Source organism: Moschus berezovskii, chromosome 1 (assembly GCF_049115385.1).
Source record: "Moschus berezovskii isolate FMDL1 chromosome 1, NW_MosBer_1.0, whole genome shotgun sequence".
NCBI classification, from domain to species: domain Eukaryota; kingdom Metazoa; phylum Chordata; class Mammalia; order Artiodactyla; family Moschidae; genus Moschus; species Moschus berezovskii.
The window spans coordinates 133946392-133973931 of NC_142460.1; the positions used below are offsets into that span (position 1 = coordinate 133946392).

General features: G+C 38.6%; 1 protein-coding gene across 1 annotated transcript; it reads right to left on the reverse strand.

Annotated features, from left to right (window-relative positions):
- Positions 1-27540, reverse strand: TIPARP (TCDD inducible poly(ADP-ribose) polymerase). Its single transcript, XM_055411148.2, has 6 exons — positions 27302-27540; positions 23495-24447; positions 8864-9032; positions 7324-7484; positions 2746-3024; positions 1-2068 (listed from the first exon to the last, which is right to left on the reverse strand). Exons 2-6 carry the CDS (start codon positions 24406-24408, stop codon positions 1621-1623), a joined length of 1971 nt encoding a protein of 656 aa, XP_055267123.1. The 5' UTR covers positions 24409-24447; positions 27302-27540; the 3' UTR covers positions 1-1620.

A 27540-nucleotide genomic window follows, 5' to 3' on the forward strand; every position in this document is an offset into this window, starting at 1 on the left:
TTTTTAAAGAATTACCAGAACTTTTATTTTTGCTTTAGTTTTATTAAAAAAATAAATATGTCATAAAGCTTTTTTTTTCCTTTAGGGAGAAAAAAAGGAACAAGTTTCATAAAACCAAATAAGCAACAGTAAGATGTCTTAACTTGAAAAAGAATGGGAATTACTGGTTTACAAGTTACAACTGAATGAAAGGACAACTATACCAGCCTCAGCTGGCTATTTCATGCCAATGGCAGCAAACAAAAAGATCAACTAGGGCAAAATAAATAACTGTGTGGAAGCCCTGGTAAGTGCTTAAACAGGCCAAGTCACTGAGACATCAGGATACTTAGATCTTGCTTCAAACAACACAGAAGTTCCTGAAGAGTTGTGTGTAAATGAAATAACTGCAAACATACTAGGAGAGCTTAGAATCTGAAAGAATTCCATAGTGAATTCTTTTGTGAACAACCACTTCCACTTTTGTAAATCCAGGTCTGTTTGCTTTGCTTAAGGCAAAGTACACTGAGCGGCTACCTCTCAGCTCAGGCAGTGGCCCGGTCCCCTAACACTGCTCCTGCTAGGCCAGTGGCACAATTTCCAAGTCTGTGTTTCTGTGAAGTAGTGTAAGATACAGAGTTGACCAGGCAACCCAGCTACACCTGGCAAAGCAGGCAGAGGGGTGGGGGTCCACCTTTAATAATATTTCCATGTCAACAAATACTTTTTTGAGATCTACTTTGTGCAAAGTACAGTAATAAACTCTAACCAATTCAGTTACAGATGTATTAATTCTTTCTCTAAAACCTTCAGTCAGGACCTACGTCTGGAACCCTAAAAGTAATACTTTTAATTCTTAAGACTGGCTTTAACCAAATCAGGTGCCAAACTCCTTCAAACTGGGGTGGATGATAATGAGAGATTTAGTTTTCTAAGGCTGAAGTTTAAACAGAAGAACCACATTTTATATAACTAGTTAATGAAAAATTTTGCTGGTGACAAATTTTTCAAATGGTTCTTTTTTTCTCTTACTTTCTTTAAACAGAACTGAGTTCTCAGGCAAACTCTGCAGAACAGTTAAAGTCATTGATGCTCTGTGGTTGGGTGACATATTTCAGTCCTACTGATAGACAGAAATTTCTTTCCACCCACCAGAATGCCATAAACTCATCCTACACCACAGCAGCAGTGCTTTGGACAGAGTAAATATGGTAGTACTAGTTCCAGTCAGTTTTAATCTTTGTAAATAAACTGGATCCTCACATTTGCTCACAGCCTCCATTTGGCCAAACTTCTACCAGGCTTAAGCCACATTTAGTTAGGCTGTTCCATTTCTTTATAAAAAATGCTTCTAATAACACTGCTGCCTATAATGTACAGGTGTGAATGAAAAGAGTATGCAATCCGTAGTCTTTTCCACACTGAGTACACTAACAACAATTAGTAAATAATTAAAGAATAAGTGGTCATTTTAAAACTTGTGTTTTTCTTAAAAAAATTTTTTTAAACTTTCTAGCACTTAAAAAATGGTCTTAAAACTGCCCTATTTCCAGTGCTGTTCCCTACTCTGCCCACCCATCCAAAACCTGCTACAAATGCTGGATTGAGTTTATACAAATAATTTAGCAGTACCAAGATTTTTCAAATGGAAACAGTGTTACTGACTTCTTCATATTGGATAACAAAATAAGGGTAACTCTGGTCATCATTAAAAATGACAAAAATCTGAGGCTCAAAGAAATTATCGACACAAGAGTCATACAGGTCACTGGTGACGCTGCCAGGGTTGACGGGAGGGGGCCTTCTCATGCCGTGACTGCCCATCGTGTATCTGCCAGTTAGCACTTTAGCCAGAAACATGAAATGGACTCCTTTGGAGGACTTCTTAGAAAAGTTATGAGAGTAGCTTGCCTTCTTTGCAAAGTAACTGCCCTGTCCAAACATTGTAGCATGCTTTCCACAGACTCGCGGGTCAAAGTTGTGCTTGCAGATCCCATCAACCACATCCTGGGATGTTCCGTGAAATAAATGTCTCTCATTTATTATTCTGTCACGGCCAAACATTTTCCGGTTCATATACTCCTTTTTCCTAAGGCAAAAAGTGGACAGGGAATTCAGAAGAAGGAAGGTATAGATCAGTTTAATAGGCATGATATTCTCTTTATAGTTTCAATGGGGAGAAAATGTTAACATAGCCTTCAAGGGCAAAAATATCATCAAAGATCATACTGCAAGTTTAAACTTCTCTTCTGCACAGCAGACAAAAGCCCTTTCCCTCTTTGCTCCACCAACCATTTGTTCACGTGCTCTCATTTCAAATCTAGCTCTCACAGCTTACCTTCTCAGGGTGACTTCCTTACCTAATTCCACCAACCTGAAAGCCTCTCACTTCTGAGGTTCCTCAAATTTACATGCAAGCTCCCCCCTACCAAATTACATTAATTTGTGGCTGACTTGAAATACAGCACCATAAAGTGATCAATAACAAGGCCTCTGGTGCTAGCCTGCCTGGGTTCAAATTCCAGCACCATATCTTATTAGCTGTATGACCTGCGGCAAGTTATCAAACTTTTCTGTGACCCAGTTTTCTTTCTGTAAAATGCAAACTGTAATAATCCTACTTGGAAGGTCTGTTATGAGAATTATGAGTTAATATATGAAAAAATATGACCTTAAGTTCTATGCAAGTCTTTACTATTATGTTCTGCATTTATCATTAACTACATCAAGAAAACCTCTTTTGAACTTTTCATACTGCTGACTCACCTTTTATATTTCTCCCAAAGAAACTGATTTTGGACTCTCAATATTTGCAAAATTCTATATTTAAACTCAGGCACAGTCTTATGAAAAAGATTATAGATGATTCGGTAACTTTTGTCCTCTGCAGAAACAGGCACTTGGATGAAGTCCTGAGAAGGATGCATATAAACCCAAGTTTCAGGGTAAAAGTTTGCTGAGGTGACCCCATCTGGGCAGATGATCTGCGATGAGGAGGTTGCTTCAAGAGGTGGAGGAGCCTGTGTGGGAACACCACCAAGTGTCCTGGAAGGGAGAGGGAGGAATGTCCATGTAAAACCTCAGCCTAAGTCCAACTCACATAACAGTGATCTAACATTATAATCTGAATAGCTTAAATGCATATTTGAAAAACAACTGGCTTATACCCCAATATAAAATAGTTTAAAAAATTATAGAAAATGTTATCAATTAAAGGAAAGAAAAAACCTTAGAGTGAACACTATACAGATAACCTATTATTAGTTCCCCACGGCTTCCTTATGGAGAAAACTCTAGAATGTACTGCTGCAAGGCAAGCAAGCAAGCACCAATTTATAAATATCTTTCCTTTCTGAGTCCATTTCAAGGTAACAACAATTTGTATGTGTTCCTCAAACTTTGTTGTACTAAGCAGAAAACATATCACTACTAAAGGCTACTTAGATGGGGAAGCAAAGTGAATGGAGACAGTGAGGCAGGTGGGTAAAAGGGAGCTTACAGGGAGACGACAGAAAATATTAAAAAAAAAAAAACAAAGGTTATACTTTAAGTTTTTGTATAAAAACAAACAGATCATGGAGTAGGCATCAAAAGAAAGCTAATATTTGGCATTTGCTTCAGTTGTAAATATCACATATAACAACAAAACCATCAATACAATTCAAATTTTATAGCTTTAGATGTGCTTAAGATAGAGCTAATTACCTTAAGCCCTAGACTCTAGAATATCCTTGAACCTTAAATTCAGGTCTATTACTCTAAAGGATGAGTTTAGACAAGCAGTTACTTATTCCTGCCTGATTAAATGATTTAAATACTATTTCTTGGCCATTTTCAAAACAGAGCAAAAGGAAATAAGCAGAGATAAAGGGAATCCTAACCCTGACACTCAGATTCAAGGCGAAGAAGGCCTGCCAGTTATCTTCTGGAGCATTTTCACTAACACCTGACAGATTCCTCCAGAGCCTTCCTTGCCTGGTACATTTTTCTGAAGACAGGCCCCACTGCTTTAATCAAATTCTGACAGGTACGTAACTCCTTAAAAAGCCGTCACTATTCTGGAGGAATGGCAGGAAACACAGACTATAATCTCCTTATTTTTAGCTGTTCCCTCTATTCCTGCTCTGTGAAGAGTCTAAGTCCTAACCTACCAGGTTTCCCAGTATTGTTAGGGGTTGATGTTACCAACAGAGTGTTCTGGGTTGAAGGAGGAAGGTAAGATTCTCCCAACCACTCTGCCCAAAATAGGTTATAGGCTATCACAGCTGTACTGAAAACCTGGCACTGACAACAGAAGAGACGGTTCCTCTTCCTTCTGCTATCATTCCTGCCTGGAAATCAGTTCACAAAATGGAAGCTTCATATTCAGCTCATAGGTATTCCAATGACACACTGCAAGCTTCCCACATACCTAGCCTTCTCTAGGGAGCCAGAGTCAGTCAAAGGCTATGGAGCATGTACTCAAGGACCTCTGAAGAATGAATTCTCCTAATCTAAGGTCACCGTTTATCACTCTCCTTCCCTCCCCTGGCCATTCTGAATGACATTTCCTAACTTCAGTGATGAAGTAAAAATTAATTTTATCCTTTTGGGAGGGGTTCCCAACCTCCTGGAGCTAATGCCTGATGATCTGAGGTGGAGCTGCTATAATAATCATAAAAATAAGGTGTACAATAAATGTAACGTGCTTGAATCACCCAGAAACTTTCCTCTGACCCCTAGTCTGTGGAAAAACTGTCTTTCATGGAACCCGTCCCTGGTGCCAGAAAGGCTGCTTTCTGGGTCTCAGGCCTTATCAAGACCATGAGGTGACTACACAGGACAGATGTCCTGTCAGTTGAAATGGACTTCCAAACTTTGAAAGCTGGTATTTGTGTGTTTAGCTCAAGTATTCTAAGAATATTCAGGAATAAGATTTTTACTAGCCCTATTAAAAACCAGCAAGCACATGGAAAAGAATTTAACTATGAAAAACACTAGCTAAACTTGATTGTGGTAATAATTCTGCAATATATATAAAGTCATTATGCTGTGCATTTTCAACTTATACAGTGTTTTATATCAATTATGTTAATAAAACTGGAAGGGGGAAAAGGCAGGGAAACCCTTTAAAAAGAGCCAACTTTGCAGGAAACTCATGAGTTAAGCTTGCACCACTCACCTCCCTACTCTAGCATTCCCAATTCTTAGGCATCTCTGATCCCCTTATAGTTAGTCTTTTTGACACCTATGATTTTCTTGGACCCTTTACACTTACTAACACTTCAAAACAAAACTTTCTTCCTGACTAAGATCATGGTCTCTCTAGAAATCCATTTCTGAAATCTGTTTTTCGGAATTGGTCCTTCTCCTCTTTCTCCCCTCTAGGCCAGCCCTGGACTCTAGGGCAGGCAGGAACTCAATGGCTGCCTGCATCATCACACCCTGGTGAACTTGTTGCTACTCTATTCTTTTCCCGTTGAAATGTCTGCATAATCTCTTTGATTTGCTAAGCTCTTACTTTTTACCTGATGATTACTGTTCCAGATAAGAAGACTAAAATAGGAAATTTTGAAAAGGAAAAGAGTGACTTTCTTTGTTCTCTTGTAAGCCAATGTTATAAATAGGAAGGCCATATTTTGTGGCATTAACTCTACTACTGCTCATACTATTTTTACAGTTCATACTTCTATAAAACAAGCCTAAGATTAAAAAAAGGTGAAGGGAAGGCTATTCCGTAATTGCTAGTCTTAGGATCGAAACAAATCAATTTTCACTCTTCCGTAAAACTCTCCCAACAATGCAGCATTTAACGAGCATTCTTCCTCTCACTCAGAAGCTGCATCATGCATGATTGGCCCAGCATGCCAAGCTGCGGGTCTCACTGATGAGTTCTACTGTCTCACTAGGAGGACAGTATGTTCCTAGCCAGTGGACGCTGACACTGTCTCCAGCTGTACTAGCGCAATTACAGAACGGCATTTTTATTAGTTTCTAATAAAAAAAAACAAACCACAGGGTAAAATTTTCACACCTAAACTAAGAAGAAAGCACATATTTACCTTGTTCAGAAACATATATTTCTAAAATCTGCCTTACTAACAAACTGCTTTTAAGTACTGAGCATTTCAAGGATTTTTGTTTATATTTTGTTTTTAATGTTCCCTTTGCAATCTCAGAATTAGAATCATTAAGACTACCATAATGATATGCAAAAAACACACTTTGGACTTGAAATAAACTACTAATAAGAATATAAGATGCCAACCACTATTACCCTAGATCTCCCCAGTTCATAAAACCAAGTAAACCTAGTTGTATTTTAAAAATCAAGCTCTAAATATGATCTATCTGACTAGAGTAGATAATGATTTCCCTAGAGACACTACCTTTCAGAGATGGCCTTGCTAATGGCAATGTGCCCCACCTTTGCCATCTATGGAGATGTGCCAGTAGGCTCTCTAGAGAAAAGAAAAATCGCACTGGGGAAACTTGAAGGAGAGCTCATTTTTAATTCAGAAAGATGGACTTCAGTCTCAAACCTAGAAGTATGACAGGTACTTTCAATGAGTGTTACAGGAAAATGGGCCTTACTGAGCAATGAGAATGCAAATTGCTTGAAAAGGTGAATTCTCTCCATGCAAATTCACTGAAGGGAGACAAATGGAGAACACTACCTTGAGGGACGATCTCTACTTGCCAAGGCAGTTTACCTGGGCTAGAAACCAGTCCCATAACGTGGGAAGGGTATCTCAATCTTTCATGAAAGAGGCAAATGCAAACTCTGACTTAATCTAGATAGAACTACTTTTCAATTCAGTTCAGTTCAGTCGCTCAGTCATGTCCGACTCTCCGCGACCCCATGAATCACAGCACGCCAGGCCTCCCTGTCCATCACCAACTCCCAAAGTTCACTCAAACTCATGTCCACAGAATCGGTGATACCATCCAGCCATCTCATTCTCTGTGGTCCCCTTCTCCTCCCGCCCCCAACCTTTCCCAGCATCAGAGTCTTTTCCAGTGAGTCAACTCGTCGCATGAGGTGGCCAAAGTATTGGAGTTTCAGCTTTAGCATCAGTCCTTCCAATGAACACCCAGGATTGATCTCCTTTAGAATGGACTACTTTTAGTTGTGGAAAATGTTTACTTTGCTTTCTAGTCCAAAAAAATGCAAGCGGATGCTCACTCTTTTAGTGCTGGGCTAATTATAGCTCATCTGAACTCTATTTTTGGAAGAATTAAACCTAAAGAATAACTCAATTTTACATTTTAGAAATAATCAAGTTAGTCTTTTAAAATCTTTTTGTGATTAAAAGTTGTACATTTACATAAAATGGAGGGTGAGAATTTCTGCTGGACACTTACTGTAAATATGGAAGCAGTATAAAACAGGAACGGAAAAGGGGCCTCCTTTTTATTTCTCTTCTGAAGAATGAGTTGTGGAGAATGTAGTGGTTGTTCCACATCATAAATCGGACTTCTTTCAAACCTCGAGAGTTGGCTTCTTCAATCAATCGAATAACAGACTATGGATGAGAAAACAGAAGGTAAAGAAAAAACATAGCAAGTTAAAAAAGCAATAACCAGTCACTGTAAGATAGGAAAAATGTTAATGTAACAAAAGGTAAAAATAGTTAACTTTGCTGTTAACATCAGAGGAGTGCCAAAAAGTACAGTGAATCAAATTACTTCCTGTTATATGCAGGAATTTTGTTTTTTTCTAAGATGCAGAACAGAAAGATGCTTCCATGGATTTCCCACCTTATGAGACATGTGAAGCGTTAGTCTATCCTAATTAGAGGCCTTACAAATGTCCTGGAGATTTCATTGTTTCTATTCCTTAAGACAGTTTCAGAAGAGGATTAAAGATGGTAGTATATACTGCTCACATAAATCAAGTTCCAAACCCAAGAAACCTCTAAAGAGGAAAAACACAAGGACAGTCCAACTACATTGGACTATCCAAATATACTTTAAACAGCCTCTTATTCTCTTCAGAAGATACTAGAGACTACTCAAGAATAAGAAATTTTAACTCAATATTGTGTTTTATACTAATTAACATACTAGGTTGTTTTCTTTTGCTATTTCCTTAAAAGAAAATCTAAGGTAGATAAGTCAGTTCTCCCTTTTTGTAATGCTGGAAATGAATTTAATCAATTAAAGAAGTCAGATCTTTGGAATGTGAAATTAATCTTTAAATTCATTTCAGGGCAATTAATTGTGACTCAGAAGTCTCATTCAGAGGCAAAGTAAACTACCATCATTTTAAAACCTCACTATGTAATTGATGAACTATTCTTCCATCTCAGACTAAGGATACGTGTGCACTTGTGACAGAATTTTAAATAACTGATTTGCTTGACCACATGGTTCAATAAACATTTTCAAGTACTTCTTCCAGGGGCTTAAGGGCAATTGTTTTCCCCAGTCTTCTAAAATGCTAATAGTGTAACACATGATCCAATCACCAGGAGCCAGATATAGCCAAAAGTTATACTAATGCTCACCTCATTAAAATTACTCCAAAGTTGGCCCTGAGTCTGAGTACTTATCTCAGTAAATACTTGGTCCCTACTGTAATAAGATACAGGGAAAAGCATTTTCTCTCTGATAACAGTGGTATTCCATTTATGGGCTCCAGGAAATTAATGGGAAAAAAAAATACATTTCCAGAAAAGTCAAGAGAGAAAAGTATTACTCATGTCAATGTATGGCAAAACCAACCAATATAATATTGTAAAATAATTTGCCTCCAATAAAAAATGAATTAATTACTCATTGTCAACAAGACTCAATTTTATATCCATAAGCTCTTTGGTTTGTGGTTCTGTCTAGTCATTGTCAGAAAGGAACAGTGAAAGACAAAAAATTTAAATGCACTTTTTGGAAAAAGACTCAATACCTCAGGATACTCCCTCCATCCAAAGTGGTCCCTACAGAAGAATTTCCAGACTGTGTGGTAAATGGAGTTGACATTGCTAGAGGGTGGTGTGGACAGCCTTCGTAGTTGGTCAAATTCAGCTGTTTCATACACATTCATGGCATTCAAATCTGCCCAAAATTCTTGTCCTCTAAAAAGACCCAAGAAAAAATGAACTGTTAATATCAGTACATTTGCAAAACAGAAATACCTAAACATCTCATATGACATTACAAATATCTAGTATAGTATACTATAGAATTTTTAAAGCTTGTTTTGATATCTTGATATCACAAGATATCATTGTGAGTGGTTTCCCCATTTCCTTTATGTCTTTTCTTAACAAGACCAAAATATCCAAGCCATGGAGCAGGGATTGATTCTATCGGACAGCATCACTGGCCTGAACCAATCAACACAGCCCTGCTCTTCCCACCACAGTAGGCTGAGCCAAACCTGGTCTCAACCAATCAGGGAGTCAGCTCTAGGATGAAGCTGACATGGAAAGCAGAGAGAGAAACAAAAGAAACTTCTCGTGAAGCCTGTCTTTTTTTTAGAGGCATCAGTTCACCTAAGCCAACATAGGAAGACACAATACTGACTGATGAAAGATAGGAAAAATAAAATGACCTCAGATGAGGCAAGTACTGCTAATCTACCTAAAATCATCTTTTATCCTGTGGGTGGAAAAAAAAAAAGTTGACAAAATATGATGAGAAAAAAGTCTGGATTATCCTAACGTTCAGCTATGAGAATAGTTTTGTCATTTTGTTATATGGTCTGCTGCTGCCGCATCCATACTTTATTGGGGAGGCGGAGGTCCCACTATATAAATGAGAATCACTTAAATTGATAAAAGGTGGTAAAAAAAAAAAACTGTTTCTTTTTTAATGGGACTTCATCTAGTGTTTGACTCATCTGAACCATTAATGGCAAAATGTTTGTTTTTCTTTTTGTGTATATTTCAAAATTTCCCTAAGAAAACATAACATCACAGCTATAAGCAGAGTGACTAAGTTTTTAAATGCACTGTTTCATTCTTTCCACCACAGATTTCTAAACGAATGTCTTTAACACACATCCAGATACTCCAGATCCAGTGGCACTCAAAACTGGCTCATATGAAATCAAGGTGTTTGGACAGATATTCCCAATAATTGACATGTTTTCTTGTCATAAATCAGGATTTTGAAAAGGGTATGAATTTTGACCTATGGGTTTTGTTGGTTACTGTGAAAATCCAGACTCTGCTCTTGGAACACTTGTTTCAAGGACTGTTAAACAGGTATCCTGCACAAAAAAACATTCTGTGGTCAAGTCTGAAAAAGTTGTCTACACAGAGTTAAACGATTTACTTACTGTAGCTACTCCTCTGTCCCTTAAATATGTGAAGGTAGATACTGAAGTATCAATACCATGATGAGGGCTAGAAAGTATTCTTCTAAACCTATGACAATACTCTCCCTTTTACCATGAATACCTATTAACATCTCTCACTAAACACTCCTGGCAAATGTGACGGAAAGAAAATAGTTCCTACCCGCCATCCCAATATTCATAATTTGTGAATTACCTTCTCTTTGGGAAAAAAACAAAGTCATATATGAACTGATGCGGCCATGGAGCACATAACTTGTAAAGAGCAATTATGTTCCTTTAAAAATTCCTAAAGAGCTTCCCCAAACCCTAATTTCTTACTTAATTTCAAGTGAGGATTAGAATGCCTAATTTCATCCTAACTAGCAGGATGTAGTCTTAAAAGGAACATAATTTTAAGTGTGAAATGGGAAGACAATAAAATGCAGTTTATATCACATTTGAACACTACTTTGCTTAAAATTATTTAAATAGGAATACGTAATCCAGAATTAAAAAAAAAATGTTTCTGGGAAATTCTACAAAAAAGAAAAATATTGAAAACTGGAACTCCTATACTGAAATTAAACTTCACATCAAGTTGCTTTAAACAATTTTCCCTTAATTTTAGGAGATCTGATGTTATCGAGTGGAGAGATATTAACCTTTTTCTTCCTCTTAAGATCACTTCCAGTTTCTAAACAGATTTTCCTGCTTTATTTCCCAGTAATTGTTCCCAATTATGAGTCAACACATCCTCAGTATTTTCTTTATGGAGTTCTAAGTAGTGCAGTTAATATGTTAACATACATTATACTATAAGCAACCAATGCTTTTTGCTATTAAAGTATCAGATTTTATTCTGGACATCTCTCTAGCAATTTCTGTTTATGCCTATATTATTAAGACTTCATAGATAATGATTTGCATGAGAAAGACATCTAAAACTGCAGCTTTTGCTACATTCTCTGAGCACTTCAGTCTTTTGGGCATTATGAAATTTCTATAACAAATCCTAATTTACTACAACCAACTGTTCTGTGGATTGATGTATCAAAGTACTGTTTTAGCTCAATTTGATTTTCAATATGCTTTTCTAGACTTGACAGAGACAAAATAACAAATCTGAAAAACATTAAATTATCTTTTTATAAGATTAATTTTACCACCTGCTCTCCCTTAAACAGGGAATGCTTAAAAAATCCAAAGCCAACAGTTTTTATTCTCTTCAATCTGCATCAGTATAAAATTCATCCAACATGAAAGCCAAATGTTCAACATTCACCACTCTTATCAAACCATTGTTTTGTATTATCAGAAACCAGTTACAAGTCGTGTGTATGGAAATGGTGAGGGTGGGCTGTTTTAGGCAATACACAAAGAATCAAACAGATGTAGTCCCTGGCTTCAAGAGAGAAAAAACTAACAAAATCTAAAACCAAAGAAGCAGTATATCTGCCTATCTAACACAAGCACATTCTGGGAATGAGAGGACAAAGAAAAGGCGTGCAGCATTATGGGAGAGGAGGTGGCTACTGCTCCAGGAATGGATAAAGGTAAAGAAAAGTAAGATGCTTTACAATATCAATCCAAGATAGCTTTCTGTAAAAGAAAGAATTTTAGAACAGTTTAATATGAAATAGGGATTCCTTGTTGGTTCAGACAGTAAAGAATCTGCCTACAATGCAGGAAACCTGGGTTCGATCCCTGGGTTGGGAAGATCCCCTGGAGACAGGAATGGCAATCCACTCCAGTATTCTTGCCTGAAGAATCCCAAGGACAGAGGAGCCTGGTAGGCTACAGTCCGCAGGATCACAGTCAGACATGACTAAGTAACCTAACACTTCACTTGAACAGGAAATAATTACCAGAAAGTGAAGGTTATATGGAAGAAAAAAGTTCTTCAAGTGTTTTGCTTGAAGGGTAGGGACAGGGAATAACAGGGCCAGAGTTAGAAAAGGAAACCTTCTCAAGAAGGATACATAAGAGATGAGAAAATGTGAACAGCATACTATATGGCATAGTGTGAGATGTCAGGCCATGAGCTAAGGAGGCAAGTCTAGGGTCTCAGAGCCTTAAATAAAGGTTGAAATTTAGACTGTTGAGCAGATGCAGTTAAAAGGTCAAAGTGGTCAACACAGGATGTGTATTAACTGAGCAACAGAGACAGTGCTAGAGATGGGGTTGGAGAGAGGAGACAGGGCTTCCTAAAAGCAGGGTGCAGTCATCCTGGCAGATGGGAACCCTGTCTGACTTAAAGACAGCCTGACTGAGGGATGGCCAGAGAAGAGCGAGAATGGGAGACAGCCACTGCGCAGTATGCTTTAGATTTAGTTAAATATATCATGTGGCTGAATCAATCCATCTGGACTCACCCAAAATAAAACTTTATCACAATAAATTAGAAAAAAAATTACTGTGAACCGATGGCTGATTTTCGCTTTAATGGGAAGGAGGAGAGTGGACTGCAGAAATATTAACAGTTCTGTGTCAACATGCTTCACCAAACACACCAGCACACATAGCAATGTAAGATTTAATTTTGCAAAACTAACTAAAAATTCTGAAGAGAACACCCATTCTCATAATTTAGATGCTTACTAACAATGACTCTCTTCCCACTCAACAAATATCTTGACATACCAACATTTCCAACATATATTATCAACGCACAGAGTACCAACACCCACACCATCATTTGTTCTAGAAGTGTGTATGTCAGATACTAAAAAGTAAAAAGGGCCTGCAATATAAACAATAGAATGTAATGGAAACCAAAACTATTGGTTGTTGAATAAAACAGAAATTAGGGCACAATCCCTTTGCTGGATAAATAGTTCTTGGGATTATGCATTTGGGCGCTCAGGAGAATGTAACCATTTTAGGCAATGGTTAGAAAGAAAATAGAAAGAAATATGACAACAAACAAAAGTAATCATAAGCAGACACAATGATTAAGTGCTGGACTATGGCCAGGATAAGAAGATGAAACAGGTAAAATGCCCAAAAGTCAGTGGGGAAAGAGACAAGCAAACTCTGTGGCACAGTGTAAAGCGTGGCACAAAGGTGGTCTGGGAACAATCTGGAGGCAGAAGGCCTAACTGCTGGGAAAAGGGTCACAGAAGGCGGTCAAGGGAGGTGTCCCAGAGTAGGCAAAACGAGAGCCAAGTCTGGCCAGCCACCAGGCAGACCATGAGAGGCAGGACACCACATGCAGAGTGACTGACACGTGCAGAAGCCAACCAAGCGCAGCTCAAGCAATCCAGAGTAAGCAGCACATGCAGTTCATGTGGGAGGTCAGAGTGTCTGTGTGTGTGAGCGGGATGATAACAGATAAGCCTGAACTGAACAGGTTGGCTGGGGCCAGATAATGAAGAGCTTTGTGTGCTGGGTTAAGAGGTTAGGACTTGATTCTGTGGGCTACAGGAATCACCGGTGGATTTCAACAAGGGTCAGATCTGCCTTTTATAAAGGTCACTCCAACAGCAGGGTTAGGGAGGGCTGATTTGTTTATTTTGGTAGAGGGAGGTGGGGGAAGGGTGGAGATAAGCACTTATTTGCTAAATATTTATTAGCATGTTTATTATAAATATTTATTATTCTATGCTTAGCCATCTATAGCTACTAGAACTACAAATGAGACAAACTATAGCAGAGAACTGAGGAGGCAACAATGGGGATGATTTGAGAGTATTGAAGAGTTAGACTCTAACTGCATGGAGGGGCTGAATGGAGTGGAAGGAGTCCAGGATGTGTCCCATGTTTCTGATACGGTGACTGGATTAATGGTGCCATTACATGAGACTAGAATCACAGAAGATGGAACACATGTAAGTGGGAAGATGATGCAAATTAAGATATAGAACTCAGACTTTAGCAAACGTCAGTTAAGTCGAGTTTTCTGGACCTTACTCTGTACAGTTTTAACTAGATGAGTTAGACTTCGGAACCTTGGCTTCCTGCCTATAAAAGTTAACTGGTTTCTATAAGGATAAACCTGTGACCTCAAACTAATCAACACCCACCCTAATCAGCTGGATTACCCAGACACAATTATTTATTACTATGATATAAAGGGAAAATGTCGCCCCCAGCTGAAGGTCACGATGAGAGAAGGATAAAGATCAAATGGAGTATCGAGAGTTATTTAGGCTCTTCTGCTACAGACTTGAGACAGGCATGACAGATGGGGTATGTTTGCTGCTGCTAAAGAAATTTCACAGGCGCACGAAATATAGCTGGCTTTTGATACCTGGCTTTGATGTTTCCAGGAACTCATTTAGCAGTGTTGGAATATCTGGCAGCTTATAGATTCCTTCAAATATGTTGCAAGGTGATGAGAATCAAAGCCATGGCATATATAATACCAAAATACGCTGTGAAAGCAGTGTAGTTATTAAACTTCAGAGGACTATCCCCTTTCTCCTTTAGAAGCATAATAACTGTCATTTATTCTGTCACTAAAATTTTTTGCTAACACTGACTTGAATACATAGCAGGAAGTTACCTGGTGAGGCAATAAAAATTATCTATCTTTATACGTTGCCTATATACAAAGCAACATCTTTCACTGTTTACCAGAGGTTAAATTTCTCTAATTCTATACTATGACTTTGGGTCCTGGTAACAACTGGGTTTTCCCCCTTGGTATCCATAAGTAGTTGTAAATACAGACATACCTACAAATCAGAACTCAAGAGTTTTGTTTTTTTATTTTAACGTTACTTTGCGTATGACCCTCAGTAGTTATAAGCAAGCTAAGAATCAAATGTTGACTCGCAATTAAATCTGCCCACCTCTAAGGAGATCCTGACTTATTCAAGGTAGGATTGCTGAGACTTAGAGCACACTGTAAAACAATTAACATTAAACCTGGATGATATATTTACCTCAAAAGATTTTGGGGTAGGTAAAAATATTTCCCACTTTAAGATTCAATGGGGCTTCGAGTGTCCGGGGATCAACTGTCTTAGAGCAAACTTCTAGCTGTGTGTGCTGCTCTCTTGGTCCCTCCTAGGACATCTTGGAAACAGGTGAATGAGAAGGCAGTAAATGAATGGATTTATCCACACAGTGGATAATCTGTGTGCTAAACCTCATGCTTGATTTACAAATTGTCAGACATCTAATCTGTGCTGTTAAAGTGACTCTAGAAGTGAACACAGTTAAAAAAAAAAAAAAAGGGAGGATAAGAAATAGAAAAAAGGCAGGCAGGTAGGCTGTCTATATGAAAGGATACCTTGTTTTTTAAGTTTTTATAATTCTATATTATCCAAAAGAGTGTGGGGAACTAAACAGACACATAACTTTATTCTCAAAGAACTCTGTACTAGGACATGGCCCAGATCTGAGTACAGCTAAGTGTTTCCTAAACCCCGAACAAATCATAAGTCCTCTCTACCTCAGGCAGCCCCTGAAAGCAAATTACAATAACTACCTAAGAGAACCTACTAAAATACTGTTATGTTGGGCTTTTTTTTAATTACAAAACTATCAGTTCAAAGCAAATAATGCAAAAGAACTTTTTAATAATATGTGGATAAGCGTAAAATCTTTCATAAATAAAAATTATATTCTGAGATCAGAAGATCTCACAGCTATATATTTATTGAGGCATGGGCCTAAATTTCACACCCTGAAGACATCAAAAATGTCATACAGCCTAACTTTTATCCCAGTTCAGTCACATGTCCTGAGACTCTCAGAAGGTAACTTAAGTGAGACATCCATGGCCTGAAGAGGAAGTGAAACAATTTCTATAAGAACAGCTGGGATAGGAAACATATAGCAGATTAAAAAGAAATGTATCATGTCTTATACTACCTTAAATTATGTAGTTATCGCTTTTTATGAAGATTAGTAAATATCCCCTTGTCAAGTGAAGTATTTTTAAAATGGAGAGGTTTCTAATCTCAAAGTAGAAAATAAAAAATGTCTGCCATGTACTCAACTGATTAAGTTCTGTGGATATGAAATCTGACAATACTTAAAGTAGGCTGAATTTTATTTACTTATAAAACGTTTCTACATAATTATAAAATCAATCGTATGCAAACTGCTTAAAAATAACTGTTTTCAAATAACATCAATTTAGAACTTGTTTACTCATAAATGAAATACTAATTATAATCATAAAGTTTATCTCCTAGTAGCCCCTAGACTAAGTACAATCTATTAGCTTATTTCTGAATTGACTTTTAAATTTATAAATAACTCCTTTAAAGAACGGTTTTTATTTAAAATTTTGCATATAGGTGATTCACTATGTTGTGTAGCAGAAATTAACAATATTTAAACTCCAATAAAAAAATTTTGCCTTTTTCCCCAAGTTAGTACAGACAAACTAATTGATAAATAACCAAATTAAAAATTATTTTTTTAGTAACAAATTAATTGTGGAACACTTTACAAAAGTGGCATTATTTACTGAAGAGTGGCAGCATTTGGACGATCCTAACATCAGAAAGCAAAGTTCCTTCTGTTTCACATTCTCTGCCCTCCATTCAAGGATGTCTTTTATTACCTTGGAAGGCAAACCTAGTATTTCTCCTGTGCTTATTTTTATTCTTGCAATGCCTGGAAATGAAAGAGCGAAGCCAGGTGACAGTCAGAAACCAAAGACCAACCGCAGCAGGAAATTATTTAGAGCAGTTTGTGCCATTTGCCCTCCCTACGCCCAGATCAGCTGCAGGAACTGTGAAGATCACAGGGTGCAGGCAAGATTCTGAAAGTTCACTGCAAACAAAGTTCACTCTTGGACCCTACTCCTGCCATTCTTCACTGACTATTCAGTGCTGGTAAAAACTTAGAACAAAGAAAATCACACAAACTTTATGGCTATATGTCAAATGAGAAGGTAACAGTTTAAGAAGCTCTTAATCCAAAAAGGGGGAAAAATTAATGAAGAGAAATTCCTGTAAATGTGGCCTAAACTATTTTCCAATCATTATGAGAAGTGCTAGGTTTCAACATAAGACTATTCACAAATCCTTCCTTATGCTCAGAGGCAATAGCACCAAAACAAATGATATCTATTTGCATACAGAGTACAAATTTCCCAAACTCTTTCTCAGACAACTTAGTCACAAGGGATTCTAATGCACTCCTTACACATTTTGTGGTACACACATTCACAAATCACTGGTTTCTGTAGAACATGAGTCGGAACAGTTGCTCTAGCATTCTCACTCTCATAACACACTTATCCTTTCATTGTGATGACCATGCAAAGGTTCTTTACTGGTCAAGTGGGTGTTACCAGTAAGTAAACAGCAGAGAAAGATCGAACAGACAGACATATTTTGTTGTGTGGTCACGGCAAACAGAAGTGCTTAGTTAACTCCCTTCTATGCTTGTCTTAGCAACAGCAAGGAAACCTGGAATTTTCATAATCAGAAGTTTATTAATCAACTTTCTAAAATGAGCTCGTGCTCACAGAATTAGTCATATTTATTTAGCACAACACTACAATACTATTTTTGCACAAATCAAATAAAAATCAAACTACCAAGCTCAATACGTGGAATTTATTTTTACATAAAACCGTTCATTTTTGAAGGTCTCAAAATGTATCTCAGAAACTATCCCTTATAATTTCAAATCCTCCTATTAACAAGGAATTAATCTACATTAGAAATTTGAGGCTTTCAGCTAATGTGTTGGGGATTGGGCTGGATTATGTTTAACACTTACAGGGATTTTAAATAGAGGCGAGTCTGCAGTATGATCCCTGGTCCCTAGAAAGCACTGCCATAAATAATCTATAATTATAAAAATAACATTTTGTTACGGGAGTCCCTTCATATCTAAAAACATGACTTGTTTGCTCCTAGAAATGGTGAACTTTAATTAGAAATATTTTATTCTTCTGCACAGTTTCTTCTGCACTTTCTGCAAAGTGCAGTTTACCTCAAGATCTTAAGTTATTACCTACGGATTTCAAGCCCAGAGTGAAACACAAAATGGCTCAACCCTCAGCACTCTGGTATCTTCCAAAGATACAAACATCATTTATATTCACTTCCTTTTAGCTTAATATTCTCAGATTTATTTAAAAGAGAAACTCTACTGCTTTTACAAAGGGAGTTTCTTGTAAAACTTACCAATGTCCAATCTGAACCAGCCTTACAAAAACTTTTTCCAGAATAACCAAGAATCATCTTTTAACTCAAAAATAAGCTTTCCTTTCACAAGAAGGCAACTGCAACTTAACAGGATACTGGTAATTATCAAAGGGTACTGACCTAGGTTAAGAGGATCTCAGGTCCTAATTTTAAATGTGAAAAAAATTACTTTTTTGACAAGGATGCAGAATCTGGCGGTCTCAAATCAGGGGATAAGATACAAGAGACCACAGGAAAACAGTCACAATCTTAAATGGCTGCATTTTATTCAAATTCCCTAAGTAGGCAAGGTTTGTAAGGGTTACCTACTGCTTCACACCCTTTAGAAATAGTCCCCAAACCCAATATGAAACTAAGAATCACTAAGATCAAAGATGCACCCAAAAAAATTTTATGAATTTACCTTTGCTTTATGGTAGAATGCAAAGCTAGAATCTAAAAATTCTAGTCTAACAATAGGGAGTGGTTTTACAGGAACAGAGTAATCACTCAAAAGTTGCATTTTCTGCACATTCATATATGCAGAATGAAGTTTTAAATGTTGAATGGAACTATTATTTTTTCTACTTATAATAAAAAGTAAAAGTTTTAGAGTCAACAAGAAAATGTATAATGTATCATGCAATTATTTTTAGGAACTATCAGATAACCTTTTAAGTTATTTCCTCCAACTGTCTGATTTAAAAAGTTATACACCTTTGCTCTCTACAAGATTCATTTTCATGACCATGAATATATCAGGAACAGACTGACCCCAACCTGAAGCCAGGTGACAGCTGCTTCAAAAAGTCTAATCTGCTTACTGACAAAACCAGAAAGGGAATAAATGAATGATTGCTATTGATTCCCATGAAGGCTCTACAGACCCAGTAACTTCCCTGGATTAGTATAGACAGAAGCCAATTAGCTTTATTTCATATGTAAATAGCATCATAAAGAGGTACAGAAAATAATTCACTGGATTGCTTTCTCCTGAAGCACAAGGCACACATTTTGAAAGTCACTTCAAACACAGTTCTTGCTTATGGAGCTCTCTCTTTCTCTTCGGCAGGAATTTTTTAAATAAATTCAAACTCATCCAGCTGTGTATATTCAAGAAATACCAAAAAGTCACAAGGCATAGTAAGTTTCAGCTGTTCTCCTCTCTCTGTGTTATCAATAACACATAATGAGTTAGTTCATACATCATCACAGCTGTGCAGGCCAGAGCTAACTTGGCTAATTTAACTATTCCAGTAGAGTTCAGTCAGGAGCTTGGTCTACTTTAGATAATCCACTCTGCAAGTCATATAGAAAAGAACAGCATGTGCTCTTCATTATCACTAATAAGCAATTCTCCTTTCACACAGTTCCTGTAAAGTCTTCTAATGGTACTGTCCCTTGGACAGTTTTTTTAAAAAACAGAAACAAAATTCTAAGAGCAACGAGCAATCAAAATCACTCAAAACTAATGAACTACAGCTATGACAACACTCTAGGCTTAAGCCCCAAAACTTCTTTTATCAAGTTTTAATTCTAAAGAGAAAAGAACACTATCTTCTGACAAAAAGTAACCATGGAGTCCAGTGTTTTCAACTTTCTTCTTCAACCTTCCCTTTTTCAGGAAATTCAGAATTAGAAATAATCACTGGTCATCTTTTCACCTATAGGTTACCTCCAAAATAAGGTCAGCACAGTGCCTCTTCCTTATGGGTGATAATAACTAGGAGACTATTCTGGCACACTTTAAAATGAATGTAATATGAAAACTAATGGCGATCTCAGTTGCTAAGGGGAGATTTGCACATCCTCCACAATGGTATTCTGCACAGCGAGTGAGACCCTTTTAAAACCGCTTAGTCCTGCCATTTAGTTATCATTTTCTACTAAGGATGAATGACTAAACTGTCAGAGACTATGTTTTCTTAATGGAAAACACAACATTCGATGTTGTTTTCTTAACTCTATTTGGATTTAGAAATTCTCCAAAGCTCATCCTGTGTGCAAAAGAAGCCTCAGCATCTAAATATGGGAGTTCATACATACAACTAGTTTTCAGTTGATGTTGCAGATGTACAAAAGCAGTGAGAAAGCAAAGTGGAATAATATAATTTGGAGTGAAGGCAAAATTGGAAAAGAATAGTTAAAATAATTTCATTATAATGAACCAAATAAGCACTTTTATTATTGAAATCCCGTTTTCATAGTGTTTTTAGTAGCTAAGCATCTTGACTAATAGTTGGAAGGTACCTGTGAACTTATCTAGCTCAACTTTCCTTCCATTCACTCTTAAGAATAAAATGAACACTGCACATATCTCATTTGAGTTAAGTCAGATGTTAAGTCCATTTGCAAAAACCAAAGAATTTCATCTACACAGTTTGAAACTATGAACTCTTATCTTTGCTAGAGACGCAGAACTATGAACTTTCCCCAAGTTAAACACAATGAACTATTATGGGTATAGTATATAATAATGATTTACCAAGTCATATAAACTGCTGAAAACAAGTGGGATAAACAACTGCCATTCATTATTCCTGAATCCAGAGACTGCCAGGTTCAACTTGGGCATATACACAGCTGAACACACACTTCCTGGTTATGTGCAATCTGTACAGATAGACCAGCTTTACAGGCCTGACCACAGAGATTAATAGCTTTAGCCAAATAATGTGGTAACCATGTGAACCTGGGCTGCTCCAGCTTGTTTGTGAATCTCTCAGCAAGGCTCAACATGCCGTTATCTGCATCTTGTTGCCAGGAAACACAACATCGCTTTGGAATACAAGGAAAACCAGGTTGCAGTAACCACAGGTCAACTTCCCAAAAACCCAATTTTTGACACTTAGCTATCTACAATCTTACATTTCTTACTGTAGTCCATGGCGAACTTCACTTTACTAGTAATTAACAACACTTTTGGTTATTTGTATCAGGGCAGGACCACTTACCACCAGTAACAATACAGTGCCAGCGATAGTAACTATAATGATAATTCTAACTTTTCCTCTCAAGTGTCAAATATTTACTTCCTTAAAACTGGGTTGGAAATCAAGCACTCACTACAACTACTTTATAACTGATCCAACAATGAATGCATATGGGCTTTCCTCTATGTCTATTTTTCAGCAAGGAAAGTTTAGCAAAGGATAAAATACTCAATATGCTGCTGTCCTAAGAGTTTCTGGATTTTCTGGGATCAAAATACCTGTCTTGTCTTGCTCATGGTAAGAGAACATTTTGTTGGACAATAATCCTGCTAGTTTCTTCCCAACCAATTCAAACAGACAGAAACTTAATGTACCAAGATGCTCAAGTACTCAGCAGACTGGAAATCTGCTTCATAAGAGTGAAGTGGGAGGCCACTGTTATGCACAGTTTTGCAATCTGGAGATGGAAGGATTAGAGTGGCTTTGAGAGTATATAAAATTAATTAACCTTGACATACCAATTAGAATTGCTAGCTCATAGGCAACAGAGATTTTGGACAATACCTTATTAAAAAGATTTTTAAGGCAAAATGGAAAACATTTTTCTCTCTTTCAATGCTGCCTTAAGAAAATAAGTCAAAAGTAGTTAGCTCTATTACAGGATCTAAGAATTCTGCTACCCAAGCAGAATGGGATCTTGAGTGCACTATACTATCAAGAGAATACATTTATGATCAGGAAAACTGTGTTCTTGATATAAGCTTTACTTTTATCCCAAGAGGTCTTCTTACATAATAATCCCTCTAAACTTGGGCTTTATATTGCTTCTCATCTTGCTCCACAGGTAGCTTTTGAAACACAAGATACAAAATTCCAGTCTCATGATAATTAAATTGCTAAAAAGAAAGATGAGTCTGTGTACTGAAATATTCAAAGAAAACCACTCACCTAATACTAAATGGGAGCAAGAGAAGTTAAACAAAGGCCAGGTTACTGTGATGCCAACAATGCTCTGGCGCTGTCAGAACACAGAAGGTTAACATCAAAACTAATAGAACTGGATAACATGAAAATGGTTCACTACCTCCATTTGCCTTCAGACTCTCCAGACACTTGGGTCATATAACTTATCAGTGAACAAAACTGACTCTCCACAAAGTTCTTCTGAACTTTTGAGTTAGGATAGTCAGCCTGTTGTAAGTCCCTTTATACTACAGGAGAAACAACTTAGGAATACAAAGATCAGTGCTTATTATACAACCATTTTTGCACTAGCAACTTTATATGTAGCAACTATTAATTTCTCTATTTTCAAGTTCATTAAAGAACGCAGATGTAGAAATTTCAGTTCCCCTATCAGTGAATAATGCTTGGATATCCATACTAAAAGAACCAATTTATTTATTGAGTTGGCCAGAAAGATCATTTGGGTTTTTCTATACAATCTTTTTTCCAAATGAACTTCCTGGTCAACCCAATATAGGTCTTGCCTACAAACACGTGAGGATAACTACTTTTATGTAAATGACAAATAAATATGTCCATTAGCATAGATTTTCCCTTCACTCACTGTTAAGACTCTTTCAGGTTTAAAAAATTACTCTTGAATTGTGGAACAATTTATCTGTAAGATAAATAGAATAATAAAATTAATGATAAAAAGCTTTAAGGAAACTAAAAAAGAAACTTAACATGTTTGGGCATAATTCAGAAGTTAGGGAGGGTCTCAGAGTCATTCACAGAAAAATTTTTTGAACTATTCAAAATGAAAAGAGGGTCATGAAAATCTCCAGCTACCACCACTTCCTTTAAAAATATAGCAACTTCTCAGTATGCAAAACTTTAAAATTAGATAAATTAAGCATTCATAATTTATAAGATTCACCACAGATTTTCTTTCAAAAGCAAGCTCTCCTGTGTGATTAAAACAGTATTTGATTCACAATATTCAATGTATATGCAACTTCTCAGTCACACACATATTGCGCACAGTGACATCTGAATTGTTCAAATTATAAAACCTTCATTGTCTGGTTAGATAAATAGCCTGCATTCAACTGCCATGAAAAATCAGGATAGCACACAGCCAAAAGAACAAAAGTAGAAAAAGAGGATAAAACCTGTTAGGTTACTACTGAAAGAAACCACTCTACTAAGCCTTTAGCCTTTTTACCTTCTCTCTAGGATTTAACAATAGCTTTAGAGTAGTTATGAATACATACCCATACTTCATTCTCATTCTATCATTTTCTGGGTTACAGTAATATCTTTCCAAGTGCTCCTGGGAGTCATTGGATACACTCTGCCACTTTTGCGAAGTTGTCCTCTTGATCTGCCAGTGATATGGCAAGATCGTGTGGTGCTTCAAACAATCCCTGCCATAAATACAAGTGCCTTGCAAAAAGTCCATGCAAATTTCAATTCCATTCTCTTGATGAGTGTGGTACTGTAGCTGGTTCACCAGCTCAAACACAAGGTCAAGGGAGGCCTCCTCACTTTTGTCCTGAAAGAGCTCTGTACTCAACTTGTCACTGGTGTCCAAAATGTACTGGATTGTAAAACTGTTGTCTTGGAAAACCCCTGGAACATAATCCACGACTTTGTCTATGCAGTCAGGACTAGCAGGAACATCACTTGACACTGGGTGCAAAAGGTCAGTCTGGAAGTGCCCTGCTGTAGAATCTGCCACTGTCCCACTGATGGCTTCTGGTGCAAAGCTATGACCCTGGATTGGAACCACCTGCTCCGGAGCATCAGTGGGAGGATGGGCTTCTGGCATCTGGCCCCCAACATTTGTCCCATCAGGAATCAGGACAGACATACTGTTTTCAGTAGGTGGACACGATGTATTGATTTCCAAGGGTTTCTTCACCATAGGTTCATGTAAGCTGCTCTCTTCTGCACTCTGGTTTCTAGATCTAAAAACCCCATCAAGCGAGCCAGATTCTAACAAAGTGTTTAATATTGGCCTCAAAGACCTCAAGGTTCCGGTTCCCAACCTCTTCTGATCTTTTTTCTTAAAACAAGTCTTCAATGGAGTGATCTTCTCAGAGAGTCTCACTGGGCATGAAAATTCATCAGGAGAAGGAGGCTGCACTACACAGTCTGGCTCAGGTTCAGTGGTTTCCACTTCCATGATGTGGATTAGCTCCAATTGCTCCTCAGTCTAAAAATCCTACCAGGAAAGGAAAGAAGATCATTTACAAGCTGACAACAACAGAATCCTTTTCATTCATCAGTATGTTTTGTTTTAGTCTCTAAGTTTCTGAAATCCTTCCTCCTATACTATATTTCATATTTACAGGTCACTTTTTAATTTTGTTGAGAATCAAGGCTCCAAAGGAGCCAAGGTTATTCAAAAGCCCACAAACAAGTAAAGATGAAAGAGAGATGGCATCTCCCACTAGGCTCCTGACATTTATTTGTGGACTTAATATATAATGATTTGTAATTCTGCTGGGATTTGAATTTTTACAGTTTAAGTCTAGGATGGAGTGGAGAGAGGGGTGGAAATATGTGCGTCTGTGGCAATAGGGAAACCACATCTCTATTGCTTTGTGGCTCTCTTCACAGTTGTTTATGTATCTCCTGTCTCATGAGGTGACAAAAACTGTAAAAAAAAAAAAAAAAAAAGTTTGTCAAATGCAGGAAAAACTGCAAATTAACTGTCAGTGAATTTGCGGTATGAGGCTATACTCAGGAAGCAGGCTCTCAACCGAAATATTATATGGGAGAAAACCAGGAACCTGTTGAAGCACGTCTAGATGCAGAAAGTTCCAATATATTCCCCAAGGACGTTAAGGGTCTACTTTTGCAATCCCCAAAACATTACCACTACTAGCGGAAGAATACCAGGGTTTATTTAGCAACAGATGCTATATCAGCAACAACCACTGCACACTGTTTTAGAAACCAAACACAACTTCCTAATACAGAAAGGGGCCTCCCTGTCTTCAGAAAAGCTACGTATGTGAATTAAAAAAAAAAAGACAAATGAAGGTACAGAAAAATAACACAAGAAAACAAAACACACCAAATTTCAGATTCCTAATGAACTACTCAGGGACTTAAAAAGTGCTTTCTTTGAAGAATCAGACCCATTGGAAAAAACTAGAACTTAAAAAGCAAAGAAAACTTTGTAAAATGATGAATGGTGTCTCCTCCACAATCTGGCATTCATTAACTAATTCTGAAAATATTTATTGAGCATTATGCCAGGTCGAAAAGGGGTGGTGATGAGCAATTAATCCTCTTCTCCCTTATCCAATAGACTGAAAGAAATCTTTGATGCAAGGGCTCATGACTTCACCAAGTATGCATCCAGGGTACAGTGCCTAGCACAATGCACACAGTGGGTGCTCCATAATATTTTCTAGCTGAATTACTGAAGAAAAAGCACCAATTAAATGGCAAGTTCCGTGAGCCTTTATGGGTCAAGAAAAGAAACAAAATGAAAAAAACTGAGTCCCAGAAAAAAGAATAAAAGATCTAATCGGAGGGATTTATAAGTCTACATGTGTAAAAAGTGCATAATAAATCAAACTCAGAAAAATTAAAAACAGTATATAACGAGGCGTTAATGCACAGGGCAAGTACCAAAGAAAAGGTAGAAAAAGGAGAGTTCAGTGTGAGCTGGCATTGCTAGGGAAAGCTTCACGAAGAAGGAGGGACTTGACATAAGACATAAATCAGCTGGAAAGCAGCCAAGCCAGGCGTTATTATTCATCATTTGGTGCTCTTGCCTTAAGGCACAATTGGCACAAATTGTGGTATTCCCTCTCCACACCAAACTGCCCTGTGCCTTCCCCCACGCACGCACTCTCACACACACACAATAACCACTCCTATCACACCCAATCAAGGCAAAACAGCCACGAAACCCAGTTCATTTATACGAGGGCACACACACGCCACAACTTTTCCTATTTTTGCCCTCTGTCAAACTCAGAAATAAAACCGAGAAAGAGGCAGAGAACTTGGAGGAGTGGCTGGAGTGAGGAAGTCACTAGAACCTAGTTCCTCAATTAGTTTGCATAACAGAAAAAAAAAAAAAAGATTGGAAGGACACTTCCTCCAGTCCCTCTACCTGCGACCTACTGATTCCATTCACCTCACGATGCCCCCGGGTGATGCCCCGGTTCTCAGGCACTCTGCACCCCACCACCGTCGGGGAAACCGCCCCGCTCCCAACTCAGGACTCCGCTTGGCGTAGAACGACGCTCGGATCCCGGCCGGGGGTCCGAGGGACGCCTCCTGCCGGCCGCGGCGGTTCGCGCAGCTCGGCGCCCGGGATCGCACGAACTCTGCCCGAGGCAGCCGATTCGCGACCAGATCCCTGGCGTTCCCGAGGATCCCACCCCCTCCTGCTGCCATACCCCCGGGCCAGCCTCCTCCCACCCACCCAGCGACCCCCCCGCCCCGGCTGCCCTCCCCACTCCAGAAGCCACTCGCAGCGCCTCAGTTTCTTTCTTTCCTCGACCGACCTTCCCGAGAAGAATGTCCTGCGAGGCTCGGGGGCTCGGAGGACCGACCTGAGCAGAGCGGAGGAAACGCAGAGGGTGTTTCTCGGGCTGGCGGGGAGGAAGGCGAGGACTTTAAAGTTAATCTGAAAACAGCTTGCAAACTTCTGGGCTGCAGCCGTAACGCGGGTCTGCCGGAAGGCTCCCCTCAGCAGCCGCGCTCTCCCCGCGACGCGCGCCTCAGAACGCCAGGGGTCTGCCCGGCAGGGGGACCGCATAGACGCGCCCCCGAGCCTCCCTTACACAGTGGAACCGGGGCGCCGCCGGCGCCCTCGACTAAACCCAGTGTCTTACTCCAGTTTATACACCTGCCAGAGACCCGAAGGGACTAGAAGTGTAAATCAATGCCATCCTGATATTGACTGGATCCAAGTGAATTCGGTACAAAAAGGTAGTCTAAACACCGATCACCCCAGATCCGTGAAAGCAGGCAGCAAGGCCGGCTCCCCCTTCTGCGACCACCATCCCAGCGACGGTCCCTCACCGGCCCCTCAGAACCGAGTCCTTTACCTGAAAAGGGCTGCCTGAGAGAACGGACCGCAGGAGCTGAGCCGGGCGACGCCGGTTAGCAGGCAGTGTTCGCGCCAGGGGGTGGGCGCGGAGGGTGGGCTCCGGCGTCTAGGGGTCACAGGCTGGAGAAGCGGCGAGCGGCACTCGGGCCATTCTGCCGCGGGGAGCGCAGAAAGCCGCGACTGCACTCCCGAGCCAGCTCGCTCGCCTGTCACCTCGAGCTCTGCTTTAAAGTGGCT

Bases quoted from the DNA above. Each gene is read 5' to 3' on its own strand.
- TIPARP (XM_055411148.2), bottom strand. From the start codon at position 24,408: ATGGAAGTGGAAACCACTGAACCTGAGCCAGACTGTGTAGTGCAGCCT. The intron at 3,025-7,323 runs GTAAGTGTCCAG...TCTCCCTTCCAG, and splicing joins ATACTGCTTCCATATTTACA to GACACTTGGTGGTGTTCCCA. The intron at 2,069-2,745 runs GTGAGTCAGCAG...TTTTTGCCTTAG, and splicing joins CTTTGGGAGAAATATAAAAG to GAAAAAGGAGTATATGAACC.